The 19,024-nt window shown below is 49.0% G+C and overlaps 1 protein-coding gene across 1 annotated transcript; it reads right to left on the bottom strand.

Annotated features, from left to right (window-relative positions):
• Positions 1–6,152: 6,152 nt before the first annotated feature.
• Positions 6,153–9,606, bottom strand: LOC135983526 (uncharacterized). The gene is made up of 2 exons (XM_065595915.1): positions 9,487–9,606; positions 6,153–9,092 (listed from the first exon to the last, which is right to left on the bottom strand). The coding sequence occupies exon 2, from the start codon at positions 9,057–9,059 to the stop codon at positions 6,414–6,416; it is 2,646 nt and encodes an 881-aa protein (XP_065451987.1). The 5' UTR covers positions 9,060–9,092; positions 9,487–9,606; the 3' UTR covers positions 6,153–6,413.
• Positions 9,607–19,024: the final 9,418 nt, after the last annotated feature.

Here is a 19,024-nt window from a genome sequence, read left to right as displayed (position 1 = left end):
TCACCAAGTTGGTAACAAATATACACTCCTGGATCACTATACCGGTCTCAGCAGGGAGTCATAGCCAGTCTCCTTAGGCTTGCCAGACAAACCGGACTTAATGATAATGGTCACATAAACCAGAAATCCGGTTACTCCCAATCCCAAAGGATCAGTCACTGATCCCACATCCATTTGGTACTCTGGATCTCACACCAAAGACAAGGCTGGCGCCAGTTCTCTAGTAAGCTAACTAAAGATTTATTAGCTAAGAAAGAGAGATGAGAGTTAGTGAGAGGTTAAAGCAGGTAAACTACATTAACAGGTGAGTCAAAGTGTGTAAGTCCAAAGTGATAGCAGAGATGTAGTAATCTGCCGGTTTCCCAAAAGTCTTTCAAGGTTACCCAGAATAACTCTGGGGATCTCTGTCCACTTGGCCAGATATTCCACGCTGTTAGAATCCAAACAGTCCAGAGATGCAGCATCATTCCTTTGAATCAGTATTTTTATCTTCTTCCCTCAGATGACAGACTGACAGGTGTCTTTAGTCACTCCCTGGGTCCTTGCTTTGAAATGAGCATTTCCTGTTACAGGGATATCCATCCTGTAGATGCCTGCCATTGCATTATAATAGGAATAGATATTATAAGTGAGAACGATACAAGTAACAGTCCATTCGTTTTCATGAAGTTCTAACATCCGATTACACTCTTCATTAACATACACTTTGATCTAGGGTTAGCTAATTACAGGGTATACATAATGTACAGGCAATGTAATAGCAAACAGGATATAGATGGGTGAAAACAATACAATCAACATCCCCTTTATTTCTATTAACACAGGAGTGAATTAGTCTATGCCTACTAGTACACTTAACATTTCTTTGGTATGTCACACACAAGTGAATTGGTCTATGGCCCAGGCGTGGCCTGGTCTGTCAGCATCACAGGAGGGAAGGCTGGCTAGTGGGAGCGGTGTGGGTACTGAGGGAGCACAAGGGCAGTTTGGTTATGGGACACTTCACCCCAGTGGGGTTGTAGTGAGTTGTGGGGGACAGGGACACAGGTTATGCCAACTTCTCTGTACTCCAGCTCCGTAGCTCTGTAACCTTGGCCACCTGCTCTCTCTTCCCTGCCTTTGGTTGGAGCACTCACTACCAGTCTCCACATCTGTAAAGTGGGGACCAGCACACCAGGGCTGTAGTGAGGGGTCGCTAGGGTCTGTGAGGTGCTTTGTACACTTCAAGTGCTGAGTTGGGGTGGGTGTATTATAGACACTTGGGCCCAGCTCATGGCAGGAATTTAGGACTCTCCTAAGTGAAAATGGAGAGACATCAGTGCCACTGTAAGCTCGCGGTGTAGCCACTCAAAGCCAACGGGAGAGAGCTCACCCGTCAGCTTCGCTACTCCGGCCCCGGGAGCGGCTATAGCTATGTCAGAAGGAGAAGCTCTCCCACCGACATAGCGCTGTCCACACTGCATCACCAACTAGCAACAAAGCAGCATTTCTTTGTCATGGTTCAGGGGCGAAGACTGAGAACTTGTCCTGTGTAACAGCCCCATCTGGTGACTCCTTCTGTAACACTGTTAACAGCTGCATGCCATGTGCTCTCCTAAGGCTCCAGGGTTGTTTATCAGAACAGGGAAAATATGGCTGAATATTGGATTACAGGAGGAATAAGTTGAGAACCACTGCTTTAGAGGATAAACGGCTTGTAGGAGTTCATTAAAAATCATAGGACTTACTTAAGTGTCTGAAATATTCTTAAGCCAGGTTCCAAGATCAATTATACTTTTATAAATCTGGTGTAACTCTGAATTTCAGTGGAGTTACTCCAGATTTATACTGGTTTAACTGAGATCCGAATCTGGCCCCTAATTCATTTACATTCAGAAGATATTTCTTATAAGTTAATTCAACTTCATGTGATTATGCAAAACTCTTACTAAGATTCAACAAGTAACACAAGGTATTTATTTTACATAAATATAAATCTTGTATAATAATCCATTCCTATGCTGTATTTAACACACAATTGGTTAAAAACAAAACTACATAGGTAGGTTTGATTAACTTTTTTCCCCTATAAACCCTGATTATTATGGGCAGGCACCTTCTTTTTGAAAATTAGTTGCAGAGTGAACCCCAGCATAGGAGCAGAACAGTGTGTTTTGGGAATGGGATTTGGAGGTAAATCTGTCTTCAGCAGTAGATGCGCACAGCGTTAATTTTACATGCACAGTACGGAGCTGCCACCTTAGGGTGCTAATATTTTTAGTTCTTCATCTACACCCTATAGGAAAAAAGCATCAGGGGTTTGGAAAAATGACTTGTTCTTGTTTCTAGTTCTCAGTGCCTTGTCTTTACTGGCACATAATGGTGGGTGCTGCCCACTAGCACCTGCTGCAGTTAATGCTGGAAAACTATCTTTGCTTTACTGCATCTGCCGATTTTTCACATGCTCAGAACTTTCTGCCATTGTATCTGGTGTCTCCCATGTTGCATCTCTGCTTGTAGCCAAATTAGTGTCCAAAAGGTGAGTCAAACGCTCTCTGAGTGTAGTTAGAAGTTCTGGTATTTTTTCCATTCTCCGCACACAGTTCCCCTTGGGCTAGGGCGGTTATGGACCAATGAGTGCACAGACACTGACTTTTATGTTTCCCAGTGGGTGCTCCACCACCGTGAGGCCTGCCCGCAGCTCACCCCTCTCAGCCCTCCTCTGAGCGTCTCCTGCCAGCCGCCCAAGAGCTGATCGGGGACCCACCCAACCGCTAATTGGCAGCCAACCCCAGCCTGCCCAACAGCTGTGGCTGGTGGGTGCTAAGCACCCCCTATTTTTTCTGGGGGTGCTTGAACCCCAAAGCACCCCTGGAGTTGGTGCCTCTGGCACAGGCGGCGGAAGCTTCCTAAGAGTGTGTGGGGGGGGGCACCAGTGCCTGAACTGTGGCCCCACCCCTCACGCCGCCCTTTCTCCCCAAACCTCTGCCCTTACACTGCCCCTTCCCCCGAGGTCCCGGTCCCGTGCCGCCTCTTCCCCAAAATCCTGCCTTCCGCTCACTCTTCTCCACCCCTCGCTCACCCTTAGAGCTGGTAAAAAGTGGGAGGGCCATGGCCCTCAGGCCCCCACTGTTCCGGCATCCCTGCTGGAAGGGGCTTTGCAGCCCCAAGAGCTAGATGCTGGTTTTTCAATGAAAGTTTCACTTCTGCTGAATGCAGCTGCAGGGAGCCGCCCACTCCCCCCGCCCCCCCGTGTCTGTGTAGGGTGTCACCAGTGCCAGCCACTGCCAGCCCAGGACAGCCACCCACTGCAGGCTGAGCAGCAATCGCAGGGAGACAGCAGTTCTTGTCACCCCTCTGCCTGGCACTTCCACAGCCGGGAGCAGGCTTGTCCCTTCACCTTCACCCTGTCCCACTGGGGACAGCTGGGAAAGGGGCAACATCCTCCAGCCTCTGCCCTCCCAGATGTCATTCCTGGTCCCTGGTGCAGTCCCATGCTATGGGGTGGGGCCCAGCTGGGGTGTGGTCCCATGATCATCTTCTTCTTGTGTCCTCACGCCGCTTCCCACCACATCTGTGCACGTGCCATTGCTCGATCGTTGCACTGCGCCGGGTCACTGGAGGAGCGTTCACACTCCAGCAGCTGGCCTCACAGGAGATGCTTCATATTTCGAGGCTCTCTGATGCAGTGCCAGGAAGTGGAGCCAATGCTGTAGCCCCACTTGATCATCCTGTCTCTAGACCAGCCAATTCCAGCGCAGTCCGTTAAGACCACCCCATATAGCCCAGGGCTGATCTGAACTGGGTAGCAGGCGCTTGACTGGTGAGAGCCAGAGTACACAGGCTACATGCGTCTGACGAAGTGGGCATTCACCCACGAAAGCTTATGCTCCAATACATCTGTTAGTCTTAAAGGTGCCACAGGAGCCTCTGTTGCAGGCTACAGAGTGGTTCTCTACTCTTCTTTGCCAGAGCTAAGCCATTGTCTGTCTGGGTGACAATGTTAGGGGTGTAACATTGGCATGAAAACCTTGTTGTGACTTGTTACATCACACCGTGGATGTCTTGGATCTGTGCGTTGCCTTGTGCACTCGACTCTACCAGCAAATTCCCGGGGTGTGTCACGAGGAGCAGTATCCGAGAGGCTGTTGACGTGGGTGGGCATAAGGCAGCCTGTAATGCAGTGGCAGGCGGTGTTAAGTAGAGTCTAGCCTCTTTGCACGAGGAGATTGTGCTCACGCTGCACAGGCATATTCAGCAGCGGAGTAGCAAAGCGACAGCGCTGTGCATCACCGTGCAGACCCGTCCGCACCCCCTTTGATGTAACCCGCTTGCTGAGAATGTTTCACGTGCTAACCTCGGGTTTCGTTTTCTCGAGGGGGGGCTCTGCAGGAATGTGTGCACTTGGGTCACTCCGAGGTCTATGGAATGAGCAAGTTTCGTCCCAAGCCAGCTGATGTTGAGTTTTCATTTGGCCACTCCGTTTTTGAGATGGACCGCGCTGACTTACGTGAGGTGGGAGGCCCAGTCGGGTGCAGTCCCGTGATCCAAGAGCCCCAGCTGGGTGTCATTCCGTGACGCAGAGGGCCTATCCACGTGTACCTATCCAGAGCCAGTCCGGATGAACCGTCACTGCTTGGGTAATTAGTTTCTCCTGCTGAGCTAGAAACCTACTATGCCCTGCGGATCTCATCCCAATGCCCTGAGAGGCTGGTGTGAGCAAAGGGTGAGATGAGCTCCTGCGGCCTGTCCCCTCAGAGCAGCTGTTCCCTCCCCTGGCGTGAGTCCCGTTGGGTCTGTCCTTCGGCAGCATTTTGCGCCAGACGCTTCCTGTTTTCCCTGTGGCCCAGGGCCGTGGGGATTGTTTAGCAGGCCTGTGCGGCTGGGAATTCCTGTTTGTGTCCGGCTGACCCGGGGGGCTGTGTGCGGTGAGTGAGCACAGCTAGACAGCATGTCTTCCAGTGGGTGGAGGCCTTTGACGGAGGCATAATAGCGATGTATTGAGGTGTGGGGGAGGGCGGAGAGATGGAGGCTGCCTTGTGCATTCTTTGTGGCCTTTCTAACAAAGGCCTGGTTGGAAGGACATATCTGTCTGCGATCAGATATGTGCTGGCTGCTAGCCACTTCCCGAAAGCCCTTCTCACTACAGATGCAAGCAGAGCTGCAGGAACACGGGTGTCCCTTTGCTGATAAGGGACATATGGCTTTGTCAGTTATTCAGCGGTGCATCCAGCTTTAGGACGCAATGTCTAGAGGAAGAGTCCTGGCTATAAACAAAATGCAGAGCGCCACGTCCAGCAACTGAATCCCTGGAGCGGACGTGCCGTCTGGAGGAAGCTGCCCACTGCCTGAGGATCGGCTGGGAAGTGGGAGGAATTCGGCTCCTTGGGTTGCCCTCAGCAGAAGATTGTGGAGGTGACAAACGCTGGCACCCAAATGGGACCTTCGAATCCTGCGGTTTGGGAACTTCCATTGGCACTCGAGCCTGAGAGCTGGCCTAGTGCACTTGTCTGGGGCTGAGGACCTGGAAATCATTCTTATTCTAAGCAGAGGTGGCAACGCTGGTCAGGTCATTGATTCAGAGCAATCTGGATCTCTTGGTAAACTGGGTGCAAACAAACAATATGCATTTTAATACGGCTTAATGCAAATATGTACATCTAGGAACAAAAATGGGGGGGACTCTATCCTGTGGAGCAGTGACTCTGAAAAAGACTTGGGGATGTGGATAATCTGATAAACATGAGCTCCCAAGGTGAGGCTGTGGCCAAAAGAGCTAATCCAATCCTGGGATGCATAAACGGGGGGAATCTCGAGTAGGAGCAGAGAGGTTATTTTATCTCTGTATTTGGCACTGGTGCGACCACTGCTAAAATCCAGGGGCCAGTTCTGGGGCCAACATTCAAGAAGGAGGTTGATAAATTGGAGAGGGGTCAGAGAAGAGCCACGAGAATGATTAAAGGATCAGAAATCATACCTTCTCGTGCCTGTCACGGATACACAGCACCAGTGCTAGGCCCCCAGTTTTGGAACAGTCTCTAGGAAACCTTTCACTGTGCCTGATCCCCGAAGGGTCTCACTCTTTTTCCAGGGTAAGCCACGTGGCTTCACCACCTCCTTAGACTACATCTCTGAGCCGCCAGCACTCCTGCTTCACATCATGAGCTCTGTGGCACCTTAGAGACTAACAAATTTATTAGAGCATAAGCTTTCGTGGACTACAGCCCACTTCTTCGGATGCATATAGAATGGAACATATATTGAGGAGATATATATACACACATACAGAGAGCATAAACAGGTGGGAGTTGTCTTACCAACTCTGAGAGGCCAATTAATTAAGAGAAAAAAAAAACTTTTGAAGTGATAATCAAGCTAGCCGAGTACAGACAGTTTGATAATAAGTGTGAGAGTACTTACAAGGGGAGATAGAGTCAATGTTTGTAATGGCTCAGCCATTCCCAGTCCTTATTCAAACCGGAGTTGATTGTGTCTAGTTTGCATATCAATTCTAGCTCAGCAGTCTCTCGTTGGAGTCTGTTTTTGAAGTTTTTCTGTTGTAATATAGCCACCCGCAGGTCTGTCACTGAATGACCAGACAGGTTAAAGTGTTCTCCCACTGGTTTTTGAGTATTTTGATTCCTGATGTCAGATTTGTGTCCATTAATTCTTTTGCGTAGAGACTGTCCGGTTTGGCCAATGTACATGGCAGAGGGGCATTGCTGGCACATGATGGCATATATCACATTGGTAGATGTGCAGGTGAACGAGCCCCTGATGGTATGGCTGATGTGATTAGGTCCTATGATGATGTCACTTGAATAGATATGTGGACAGAGTTGGCATCGGGGTTTGTTACAAGGATAGGTTCCTGGGTTAGTGGTTTTGTTCAGTGATGTGTAGTTGCTGGTGAGTATTTGCTTTAGGTTGGGGGGTTGTCTGTAAGCGAGGACAGGTCTGTCTCCCAAGATCTGTGAGAGTAAAGGATCATCTTTCAGGATAGGTTGTAGATCTCTGATGATGCGCTGGAGAGGTTTTAGTTGGGGGCTGAAGGTGACAGCTAGTGGTGTTCTGTTATTTTCTTTGTTGGGCCTGTCTTGTAGGAGGTGACTTCTGGGTACTCGTCTGGCTCTGTCAATCTGTTTTTTCACTTCAGCAGGTGGGTATTGTAGTTTTAAGAATGCTTGATAGAGATCTTGTAGGTGCTTGTCTCTATCCGAGGGATTGGAGCAAATGCGGTTATATCTTAGAGCTTGGCTGTAGACAATGGATCGTGTGGTGTGTCCTGGATGGAAGCTGGAGGCATGTAGGTAAGTGTAGCGGTCAGTAGGTTTCTGGTATAGGGTGGTATTGATGTGACCATCGCTTATTAGCACAGTAGTGTCCAGGAAATGGACCGCTTGTGTGGATTGATCTAGGCTGAGGTTGATGGTGGGATGGAAATTATTGAAATCATGGTGAAATTCCTCAAGGGCTTCTTTTCCATGGGTCCAGATGATGAAGATGTCATCAATGTAGCGCAAGTAGAGTAGGGGCGTTAGGGGACGAGAGCTAAGGAAGCGTTGTTCTAAGTCAGCCATAAAAATGTTGGCATATTGTGGGGCCATGCGGGTACCCATAGCAGTGCCGCTGACTTGAAGGTATATATTGTCCCCAAATGTGAAATAGTTGTGGGTGAGGACAAAATCACAAAGTTCAGCCACCAGGTTAGCTGTGACATTATCAGGGATACTGTTCCTGATAGCTTGTAGTCCATCTTTGTGTGGAATATTGGTGTAGAGGGCTTCTACGTCCATAGTGGCCAGGATGGTGTTTTCTGGAAGATCACCGATGGATTGTAGTTTCCTCAGGAAGTCAGTGGTATCTCGAAGATAGCTGGGAGTGCTGGTAGCGTAGGGTCTGAGGACAGAGTCTACATAAGCAGACAAGCCTGATGTTAGGGTGCCAATGCCTGAGATGATGGGGTGTCCAGGATATCCAGGTTTATGGATCTTGGGTAGCAAATAGAATACCCCTGGTCGGGGTTCTAGGCATGTGTCTGTACGGATTTGTTCCTGTGCTTTGTCAGGGAGTTTTTTTAGCAGATGGTGTAGTTTCTTTAGGTAATCCTCAGTGGGATCAGAGGATAATGGCCTGTAGAATGTGGTGTTAGAGAGCTGTCTAGCAGCCTCCTGGTCATATTCCAATTTATTCATGATGACGACAGCACCTCCTTTGTCAGCCTTTTTGATTATGATGTCAGGGTTGTTTCTGAGGCTGTAGATGGCGTTGTGTTCAGCATGGCTGAGGTTATGTGGCAAGTGATGTTGCTTTTCCACAATTTCAGCCTTTGCACGTCGACGGAAGCAATCTATGTAGAAATCCAGTCTGTTGTTTCGACCGTCCGGAGGAGTCCATGCAGAATCCTTTTTTTTTTTGTAGTGCTGGTAGGGAGGATTCTGTGGGTTAGTATGCTGTTCAGAGGTATGTTGGAAATATTCTTTGAGTCGGAGACGTCGAAAGTAGGATTCTAGGTCACCGCAGAACTGTATCATATTCATGGGTCTGGAGGGACAAAAGGAGAGGCCCCGAGATAGGACAGACTCTTCTGCTGGGCTAAGAGTATAGCTGGAAAGATTAACAATATTGCTGGGTGGGTTAAGGGAACTACTGTTGTGGCTGCTTGTGGCATGTAGCAGTTTAGATAGTTTAGTGTCCTTTTTCCTTTGTAGAGAGGCAAAGTTTGTCTTGTAAATGGCTTGTCTAGTTTTTGTAAAGTCTATCCATGAGGAAGTTTGTGTGGAAGGTTGGTTTCTTATGAGGGTATCCAGTTCTGAGAGCTCATTCTTAATCTTTCCCTGTTTGCTGTATAGGATGCTGATCAGGTGGTTTTGCAGTTTCTTTGAGAGTGTGTGACACAGTCTCTCAGCATAGTCTGTGTGATATGTAGATTGTAATGGATTTTTTACCTTTAGTCCTTTTGGTATGATGTCCATCTGCTTGCATTTGGAAAGGAAGATGATGTCTGTCTGTATCTGTACGAGTTTTTTCATGAGGTTGATGGATTTCCATTCCATACGGCTAAATGCAGTGCCTTGCATAATGACAGGTTTCAGAGTAACAGCCGTGTTAGTCTGTATCCGCAAAAAGAAGAACAGGAGTACTTGTGGCACCTTAGAGACTAACAAATTTATTAGAGCATAAGCTTTCGTGGACTACAGCCCACTTCTTCGGATGCATATAGAATGGAACATATATTGAGGAGATATATATATACACACATACAGCTCTCGTCCCCTAACGCCCCTACTCTACTTGCGCTACATTGATGACATCTTCATCATCTGGACCCATGGAAAAGAAGCCCTTGAGGAATTTCACCATGATTTCAATAATTTCCATCCCACCATCAACCTCAGCCTAGATCAATCCACACAAGCGGTCCATTTCCTGGACACTACTGTGCTAATAAGCGATGGTCACATCAATACCACCCTATACCGGAAACCTACTGACCGCTACACTTACCTACATGCCTCCAGCTTCCATCCAGGACACACCACACGATCCATTGTCTACAGCCAAGCTCTAAGATATAACCGCATTTGCTCCAATCCCTCGGATAGAGACAAGCACCTACAAGATCTCTATCAAGCATTCTTAAAACTACAATACCCACCTGCTGAAGTGAAAAAACAGATTGACAGAGCCAGACGAGTACCCAGAAGTCACCTCCTACAAGACAGGCCCAACAAAGAAAATAACAGAACACCACTAGCTGTCACCTTCAGCCCCCAACTAAAACCTCTCCAGCGCATCATCAGAGATCTACAACCTATCCTGAAAGATGATCCTTTACTCTCACAGATCTTGGGAGACAGACCTGTCCTCTCTTACAGACAACCCCCCAACCTAAAGCAAATACTCACCAGCAACCACACATCACTGAACAAAACCACTAACCCAGGAACCTATCCTTGTAACAAACCCCGATGCCAACTCTGTCCACATATCTATTCAAGTGACATCATCATAGGACCTAATCACATCAGCCATACCATCAGGGGCTCGTTCACCTGCACATCTACCAATGTGATATATGCCATCATGTGCCAGCAATGCCCCTCTGCCATGTACATTGGCCAAACCGGACAGTCTCTACGCAAAAGAATTAATGGACACAAATCTGACATCAGGAATCAAAATACTCAAAAACCAGTGGGAGAACACTTTAACCTGTCTGGTCATTCAGTGACAGACCTGCGGGTGGCTATATTACAACAGAAAAACTTCAAAAACAGACTCCAACGAGAGACTGCTGAGCTAGAATTGATATGCAAACTAGACACAATCAACTCCGGTTTGAATAAGGACTGGGAATGGCTGAGCCATTACAAACATTGACTCTATCTCCCCTTGTAAGTACTCTCACACTTATTATCAAACTGTCTGTACTCGGCTAGCTTGATTATCACTTCAAAAGTTTTTTTTTCTCTTAATTAATTGGCCTCTCAGAGTTGGTAAGACAACTCCCACCTGTTTATGCTCTCTGTATGTGTGTATATATATCTCCTCAATATATGTTCCATTCTATATGCATCCGAAGAAGTGGGCTGTAGTCCACGAAAGCTTATGCTCTAATAAATTTGTTAGTCTCTAAGGTGCCACAAGTACTCCTGTTCTTCTTTTTGCGGATACAGACTAACACGGCTGTTACTCTGAAACCTATCATGAGCTCTGTTTAGCGAGTCCAGCTGAGGTTAACTTGTACGCTCTTCAGGGATGAATGCATCTCACCAAGCATTGGCAGTGTTGGCCAGACAGCTGGGTTTTATTAGTTCACTGGAACGCAGCATAGAAAGGCCGGTGGGTAGCACAGCAAACCGAAGGTTCAAGCGTAGTCCATTCTGGTTAGCCCAGAGCCCAGCCAAGCTGGAGTGAACCCCTTGCTTCAAGCTCTGTCTGTCTCTCCTCAGCCACACAGCCTGAGCTACGCATGATACATCTCCTGGGCCAGGTAGGAGGGATGCCTAACTGTAACAGACAGTAACTAGGGAAGAGAAAACTGGAGCTGCCTTCTCCTCTCTTGGTTACGGTTGCCAACTTTGTAATATTTAAAAACCGGACACTCCAAGAGGAGTGCCGGAACCTTCCCCGCACCCGTCCCCTGTTCACTCCTCTCCCCGTTCCCCCCCGGTCCCTTGCTGTTTTTCCCTTCTACCCGGGTTGGGAGGGCTTCACTTGCAGAGCTGGGGCTGGGAGTTGCAGCCACCCAACGCAGGTAGGAGGTGGCCCCAGCTGAGTAGGGGGGGGTGCAGGTGATGATCCAGTGCCTCCCCCGCACACACTAACTGGAATTTGGGTGTCCGGTCAGCAGTACTGACTGGACTTTGGGTGTCCAGTCCCCTTCTCGACTGGCCTTTCTGGTAAAAAACTGGGCACCTGGCCATCCTACTCTGGGTGCATTACAGCTGTCCTTCCCAGCAGTGCAGAATACAACTCCCCCTAAGTGCTGGCTAGGGTTTGGCAGGTGGTACAAGCCAGGACTGTGCACAGCTCCAGTTACTGGGTCTCAGTTCTGTAAACAGGTTCCCTCCTCCCCACAGCCTGCTCATGGACTTCTAGCTCTCCCTTCCCTTCAGTGTGCAAGGAAAAGGACCAAGAGGGGGACCAGCCACCATCTGCTAATGAAAGGTTGCAGGGTGTGGGGACGGGGTTAGGAGCTGGGGATGGGGGAAGAAGTCTGGGGGGATGAGGGTGGGATCACACTAGGGACAGTCGGGGGGTTGCACCATGGGGGTGAGAGAGGCAGAAGGGGTGACAGGAGCAGAGGGAAGAGCGGGAGGCTGGGTGCGGGGGCCAGGGACAGAAGGATCTGTGCCCACTAATGCCCACTTAGCTCCAGAGCATGGAAAGGAACCTGGAATCCCTGAGGCTCAACATTCCTCTGCTGCCAGCAAATCTCTTGGAAGCCCTCTAGCAAAGTGTGTGTGTCCTCCCCACCCCCAGTAGCAGGTCCACATAGAAGTTACCAGCCTACTACTGCTACCAGTAACTCTGTTAGCTCCAGTGATAGAGGACTGTGCTGTGGGTATCTCTAGACCCGCGTGGGGTCAATACAGATCCACAGGATGGATTTGTTTTGTTTTTTCAATTCCTGAATTCTTTAAAGTGTAGGAAATTATACTTTGGGGTGTCCAATTTGAGATGCTGAGCACTCCCAGCTGCACCTGAGGTCAATGGGAAATCAGCTGTGAACACAGCAAGTGCTATAAAATGCTAAGTCGTCGGAAAAATGAGGCGCTAGGCTTCTCCGATTGGGTACCCGGAATTAGCTGACACTTCTGACACATTTGGCTTTAACGTCTGTGACTCGGTCCCTCAGTGGAGGTCAGACCACCTCAGCTCATAGGGTGTTGTGAAGATCTACATTGGAATTGTCCACAATCTCTAGAATGGGAACAATGATATTTTGGTAACATGAATATTATTTATTATTCATGATTGCGCACTTAAGAAGGCCTCACAGTCCTGTATTAGTGTTTAACACATTGCTGTATCAAGGCGAGAGTTGCTAAGTGTCCTGCTTTTGACCAGGCCCTCACACCACCCCGCACTCCTACCCCAGCCCAGAACTCCCTCCTGCACTCCAAACCCCTCCGCCCCAGCCAGAAGCCCACTCCTGCACCCCAAATCCCTCATCCCGAGCCCCACATCAGAGCATGCACCCCTAACTGGAGCCCTCACCCCCCTCCCGCATCCCAACCCACTGCTTCAGCCCAGAGCCCCTCCCGCATCTCAACCCCCAGAGCCAGCCCGGTGAAAGTGAGTGAGTGAGCGACGGGGTGTGTGTATGGAGTGGGCAGGGCCTCAGAGAAGGGGCAGGGGAGGGGGCAGGGGTGTTCGGTTTTGTGCAAGTAGAAAGTTGGCAACCCTAACCCCATGGTTACTACTTGTGGCCGAGTCACGTTCTGACTCAACAGAAAAAAAACCATGGTGGGGGGCTAGGAAACCCCCGCAAGATTCTGTTTGGTTGAGGGTTACTTTCTCCTCTAAACCTGCAGGGGGCAGTAGAGTCACAGATTCCAAGGCCAGAAGGGAACATTGCGATCATCTCTAGCTCTGGTGTGTGGCCAGAGAATTTACCCCCAAATAATTCCTAGATCCGCAGCTCTAGGAGCTTTGCCCGTTGTCTGATTTTTAAATTAGCCTTTCAAAGAACAATGTAAGAAAGCAAACTGCACGGCCTAATTCTGCGGTAACTGTCAATGTTTTTGCATACCAGCCTGAAGCTTAAACAATAGGTTTGGCTGGAGTCCAGTTGGCTGGAGCAGAAAGCTCTCAGAACCGTGCAGCCCATCGACTCCGAAGGGATTCCTGCAGAGCATCAGAAGCATGTTTCATTTGATGATGGGTCCCAGAAAACAGGTGCGGGATGGGATGCAAAGTGCAGCGACCTCTCCCAAAGAGTGTTAGCTTTGAGTCGCACGTGGGGTTGGAGCAGAGCGCCAGCCTGCAAATCTAGAACTTGTGATCCTAGGGGGGTTCAAATAGCAGTGGTCTGCTAGAATTTCACTCAATGCATTAAAATCCAGAAGGTCCAAAGAGCACATCTCAGCAGCAGAATTTGTTGAACTGCTCCCACAACTGGCTTAAAGCATCCCACGAGAAACGTGTAGCTGCTTGGGTTACCCACAGTCCATTTGTTTTCTTCACCTTCGCTTAAAAAAATTCACTGACAAAAAACTGTTATTCCTGGGCAACCTTACCTCGTGTGTTCTCTCATGCCCTTCCAGAGCCTCGAGTGCAGCAAAACTCAAACTTCTGAAAACCAGGAAATGAAGAGTTAAGGTGAACGCCCATGCATCCTTAACTGTGCCCCCCCCCCGTCCGTCCGTCCCCCCCGAGCTAGGTGTAGCTGGCACCTCTCACCCACATTAATTCGTGACAGCCCCACAGCGGTGCTCAGCACTGCGGACACCAGCCGCAAAAGCAGAGCCGTCAGCTGAAGGGAAGCATGTTGGTTTCTGCTCTGCGGGAGAGACCTCCCTGTCTACCAAATGCAGGAGACCTCCAGAAGGGAACGGTGCAAGGAAGGGAAAATCGGAACAAGCAGATTACAGATTCCATTCCATGCTCCTTTCCCACTATATTTTTAAAAAATGTATCTGGACCTCGTTTGCTAGCAACGCAGCACGTCCATACCTTATTAAACTCTGCGGGGATTAGCAGGGAGGGGTTAAGGGAGTTCCCCGGCTTGTGGTTTTCTGTCATGTTGGATCGCGATTCCTACAGAGGACAGCTTGCTTACTTACCAGCAGGGCTGGCTCCAGGCACCAGCGAAGGAAGCAGGTGCCTGGGACGGCCAATAGAAAGGGGTGGCACATCCGCGTCTGCGGCGGGTCCTTCTGTCCCTCTCTTCCTCTTTGGCGGCAGCTCAATCGCTCCGCTTCAGTCTTCAGCAGGAATTCGGGGGCGGGTCCTTCACTCCCTCTCTTCCTATTCGGCGGCACTTCAGCGGCAGCTCAATCGGGTGTTGCTTTTTTCTCTCTTACCAGATCAGCAGTCGGGGTCACCAACGACTGCTTTCCACCGTTTCTGGTGGCTGGTCCCTCCTGCATGCCAGGCTAGCCTTTGAGTTAATTGGGGGGAAAAAAGGCCCATTACTGATGCCAGGTTCAATCTCGTAGGTCACTACATAAAGAATGGTTTGAGATTTGCGATAGACAGATTTTTCAGTAAAATCCAGATTAAGTATAAACTTAATCACAACATGAGTAAGGCATGAAAAGAAAAAACCGAATGACCCGCATTATGCAGACTCTCAAATCTTACGGGGAACAGCTGCAATGAGGATGGAAGGGGGAACGCCTCTTCTCTGGGCATGGCGTTAAGGTTTCCACCATCTGACCCATCCCGACTTCCACCTAAGGGCTGGCCGTGCACCTCTTGTATCCACCTTTCCCTTACACATGTGGGGCCATATTTGATTGTTTCCATCCCCTGCCCACGTCTTGGTATTCCAGGCGACCAATTTTAGGGCTCAAGGGAAAGCTCACTAGACCTCCGCGACCCGACTTGCAGGTGTGTCAAGGCTGTTGACAGGCCCTAATGTTGGCAGAGCTGTGGGACTTTTCATGCCCCTCATGTTGAGGCTGGTTTCTTTCCTGGAGGATTTTCTGTTCCTGATAGCCGTTTGCAATCTTCCCCCAGACTCGCTGGCCTAGCAGCAGCTGCTGTGCCCAGTGGGCTGAACTGAGAAAACACCCGTTCCTAAGAAAGCGCTGAACAAGGGTTTCTGATGGGGTCTGCTTGGCAAACTAAATGCATCTTGTGTAAAGCGTGCTCCGTCCTCAGGTATTGCTGTTGGGGAGCATTGCCTGGGCCTTTTGTTCTCTGTTAATCGCTTCCACATGTGACTTGAGATCCAATCTGTTTTTCTTCTTTCTTGAACCGTGACCATCCGAACCCTTTGACACCCAGACACGCTTACCTTGCCTGCATTTGTACGGTTTAATTTGACCTTGAATGGCCTCTGACCCTACAGCAGGAGTGAAAAGGTCATGAATGGGATCAGGGCCCACCAGGCCGCCTGCACTATTCCTGCTTTGTAGCTACAGTTACTCTTCACGTTTGTTCTGCTGCTTTCTCAAAGCACCGTGAAGAAATCAGCAGCCTTCGACGGGCAGCGAATCGTACAGTAAATAATGCCGGGCCGGAGTGGGATGATGAGATTACAGAACACAATCTGTTATTTTCAAAATGTGTCTAGCCCAGTCCACAGTCAGTGGGGGACCATAGCAGAATCAGACAGGCCAAAGGAAGAGGGAGGTACGGGATGAGGAATTCTAGCTCTGTCACAGCACCATGCAGGATGGGAACTGCTGTATTTCCCAAGCACCACCCCCCAGGGGATTACATCGCTGTGGTTTTAAAACCATTCATGACTCCCACCATCCAGTAGAGTTAGGGCTCTTTGTTTTCAGTTTTTATTTGATTTCATTTTTTCCTGGGCATTTAGCGATGTTTATTACCACAGCAACAAAAACAGGAGAAAATCAGCGGAAAAAACAATTATTTTTTCTGGATAAATATCGGGGTTTATTTGGGTGGACGGAAGGATGGGGGGAAATATTCAGTAGATTAATGCCTTGAATTCAGTTCATCAATGTGGTTTGCTGCAGAACTAAAATGGAACTCAAAACACAACGCCACCTCTGAGTTTAAGAAAACAATACATCTCTAATCCCCAAATAAAACTTTTCATTAGAACTGTTAGCCTATAAATATTTATAGTGAGCAATTGGGCCACACCCTTTCATAGAATATCAGGGTTAGAAGGGACCTCAGGAGGTCATCTAGTCTAACCCCCTGCTTAAAGCAGGGCCAATCCCCAGACAGATTTTTGCCCCAAATGGCCCTCTCAAGGATTAAACTCACAAACTTGGGTTTAGCAGGCCAATGCTCAAACCACTGAGCTATCCCTCCCCCCAAGTGCAGATACTCCACTTCATCCTTTTCTCCTGTTTGTTTGTTTGTTTGTTTGTTTGTTTGTTTTTTAAACATTTGAATACTTCCTTGTGTTCTGAAACATGTTCGGATACAGATTTTTGTTTTCTTCCCGTTTTAGTGTCAGGTCTTTAAACCGCTACCTGCTAACAGCTTGAAATGTGTATGCGGTGGCATGAGATTCATCAGTGCGTTCAGATGTGCACGCACTTCAGAGCTTGTGTGCATGTGTTTGTTGTGTGTATCTTCTAAACTAACACATAGCCTTACCTTCAACAGGCAGCTTTGCGTATACACACAGACTAATGTAGTATCGTAATACATAGATCTCATGCAATGTATTGTATTTTCCTAATAAATCAAGTTATTTTTTATAGATTTGAATGATACAAAAGTAGGGTGAAAATCAGAAAAAAAACAAATAATGCTTTTTGTAAAACCTGGGATTTTTTCTGTAAAAATCGGTTTAAACTGAAAACGAAGGGACTCACCAGTATCATCAAATTGTCTCTAATAGTCAACCCCAAGAGCTGGCTGGGGGCCAGGCCACGTTTCTGGAGAGCTGCCACTATCACTTCTTGTCAACAGTGTGTTCTGTTTAGGGTGACCAGACGTCCCGATAAAATCGGGACTGTCCGGATTTTTAGCTGTTTGTCCCCCGTCCCGATCATGCTGCAAATCCAGCATACAAACCTATTCCCACCCTGGAGGAGACCCATCTAGTCCCTGCTACAAGGGGAGTGGACAGGTCTGGCCATCTGCCTAGATTTCACCTCTGTTTGGGGTGGAGAATAGCTAAGAGCTCTTCCCTCGAGCTGGGGCTTGTGGTCAGTGAGAGATGAGGTGGTGCCCGCCACCTAGTCTGCCATATCCACAACACCAACGGCGGTCAGATTTGGCACTGATTTGCCCCTTGGTGGGTAGCCTCCACAACCAGGCCCAGGAACATCTGAACATGGGAACTGTCAGACTGGATCAGACCCAGGTCCAGCCAGCCCCGTGCTTCAGAGGAAGGTGCAAGAACTCCACACCTGCCTGCTGTGGGGTTATCTGCCTGCCCCACAGGTCTCAGCCTGAGCTCCAGTCGGCAGAAATCGACCGAAGCCCCGAAGCAGGGTTTCTCTGTCCCTCCCAGGATGTTTGCTGTCAATCATCGTGCTCACCCAGGCCCAATCTCTGAGTGCAGGCCAGAGCAGGCTGTGGGAGCATCGCTGCGGGAAGTTTGCTGCACCAGTTCTCTGGATGAGCAGAGCGTGTCAGCCCCAGGGCTGTTGGCCTGGCACCAGTCAGGAGCTGTAAGTGCTTCATAAATCCTCCTGGCCTGTCGCTATCATGCACAGCAGCAACCCTTCAACCCTGGACCTTTGCCGAGATAAATATTTCACAACCTGATGGGTATCAGAATAGCCACAAGTCAAAAGGGCACGAGGTCTCCCTGGGAAAACCCCTCCCAACTGGCTTCCACAGAGGAGTAACTGTAGCTCCCTGAAGGCCAAGCAGCCCTGTTGTCCATCAGGCTGATGCACAGGGTGCGTTTGTAACACCAACAGACCCCAGGCAGGATTGAACCAGGGACCTCTAGAGCTTAGTGCATGAGCCTCTACATCAGGGGTTGGCAACCTTTCAGAAGTGGTGCACCGAATCTTCATTTATTCACTCTAATTTAAGGTTTCGTGTGCCAGTAATACAGTGTAATGTTTTTAGAAGGTCTCTTTCTATAAGTCTACAATATATAACTAAACTATTTTGTATGTAAAGTAAATAAGGTTTTTAAAATGTTTAAGAAGCTTCATTTAAAATGAAATAAAAATGCAGAGCCCCCCGGACCAATGGCCAGGACCCGGGCAGTGTGAGTACCACTGAAAATCAGCTCGTGTGCCGCCTTCGGCACTTGTGCCATAGGTTGCCTACCCCTGCTCTACAGCATGAGCTAAAAGCCAATTGGCTGTTAGCTAAGGGTACAGATCAGACTCATTAATCTCTCTCACTAAGTGGTCTCAGTGCCACTAGAGGGGACAGAGCACCACACCCAGGAGGTGTGTGGGTTACTCGTTGTCTTTCTCAGCCTGCCGAGGTGCTGACTGCCTGAGATGCCGCCCTCCTTTCCCATCATCAGTGTTACAGGCAGGAGCTGGAAACAGGCCACTTCTTTATATTGTGATAATGCTGGTTAGCCTTCCTGCTGGTTGGCCGACCCTGCAAGCTCTTCTCCTGGGCGTGGGCCCTGTTCCCTGGAGTCAGTGCCCAGGCACAATCTGACAACCGAGATTCCAGCAGAGCCATTTTCAAATCAAAATAAAATAACGGTGGGAACAAAATAAAAATACTTGTCAACTGAGCCCTTCCCCGCTCGGCATGAGGAGAACGCCCAGCGCTGCATGGAGACCAAGGCCACAGCCGGGCTCCCGGTGTGTTGGGGGGTTGTAACACCCTGCCTGGCCGCTGGGGGTGTGTGAGTGTCCGAATCTTGGCTTTCATTAAGAACGAGTGGGTTTCTAGCCCTTGGGCATGTGGCAGGAAGCACAGCCCGCCTTCGATCCAATTCAGCCGCTCTGCT

The sequence above is a fragment of the Chrysemys picta genome, chromosome 5, assembly GCF_011386835.1.
Source record: "Chrysemys picta bellii isolate R12L10 chromosome 5, ASM1138683v2, whole genome shotgun sequence".
In the NCBI taxonomy this organism is placed as follows: domain Eukaryota; kingdom Metazoa; phylum Chordata; order Testudines; family Emydidae; genus Chrysemys; species Chrysemys picta.
The sequence above is the reverse complement of the archived record's forward strand: the minus strand, read 5'-3'. Positions and strand labels throughout refer to the sequence as shown.

Bases quoted from the DNA above. Each gene is read 5' to 3' on its own strand.
- LOC135983526 (XM_065595915.1), bottom strand. From the start codon at position 9,059: ATGCAAGGCACTGCATTTAGCCGTATGGAATGGAAATCCATCAACCTC.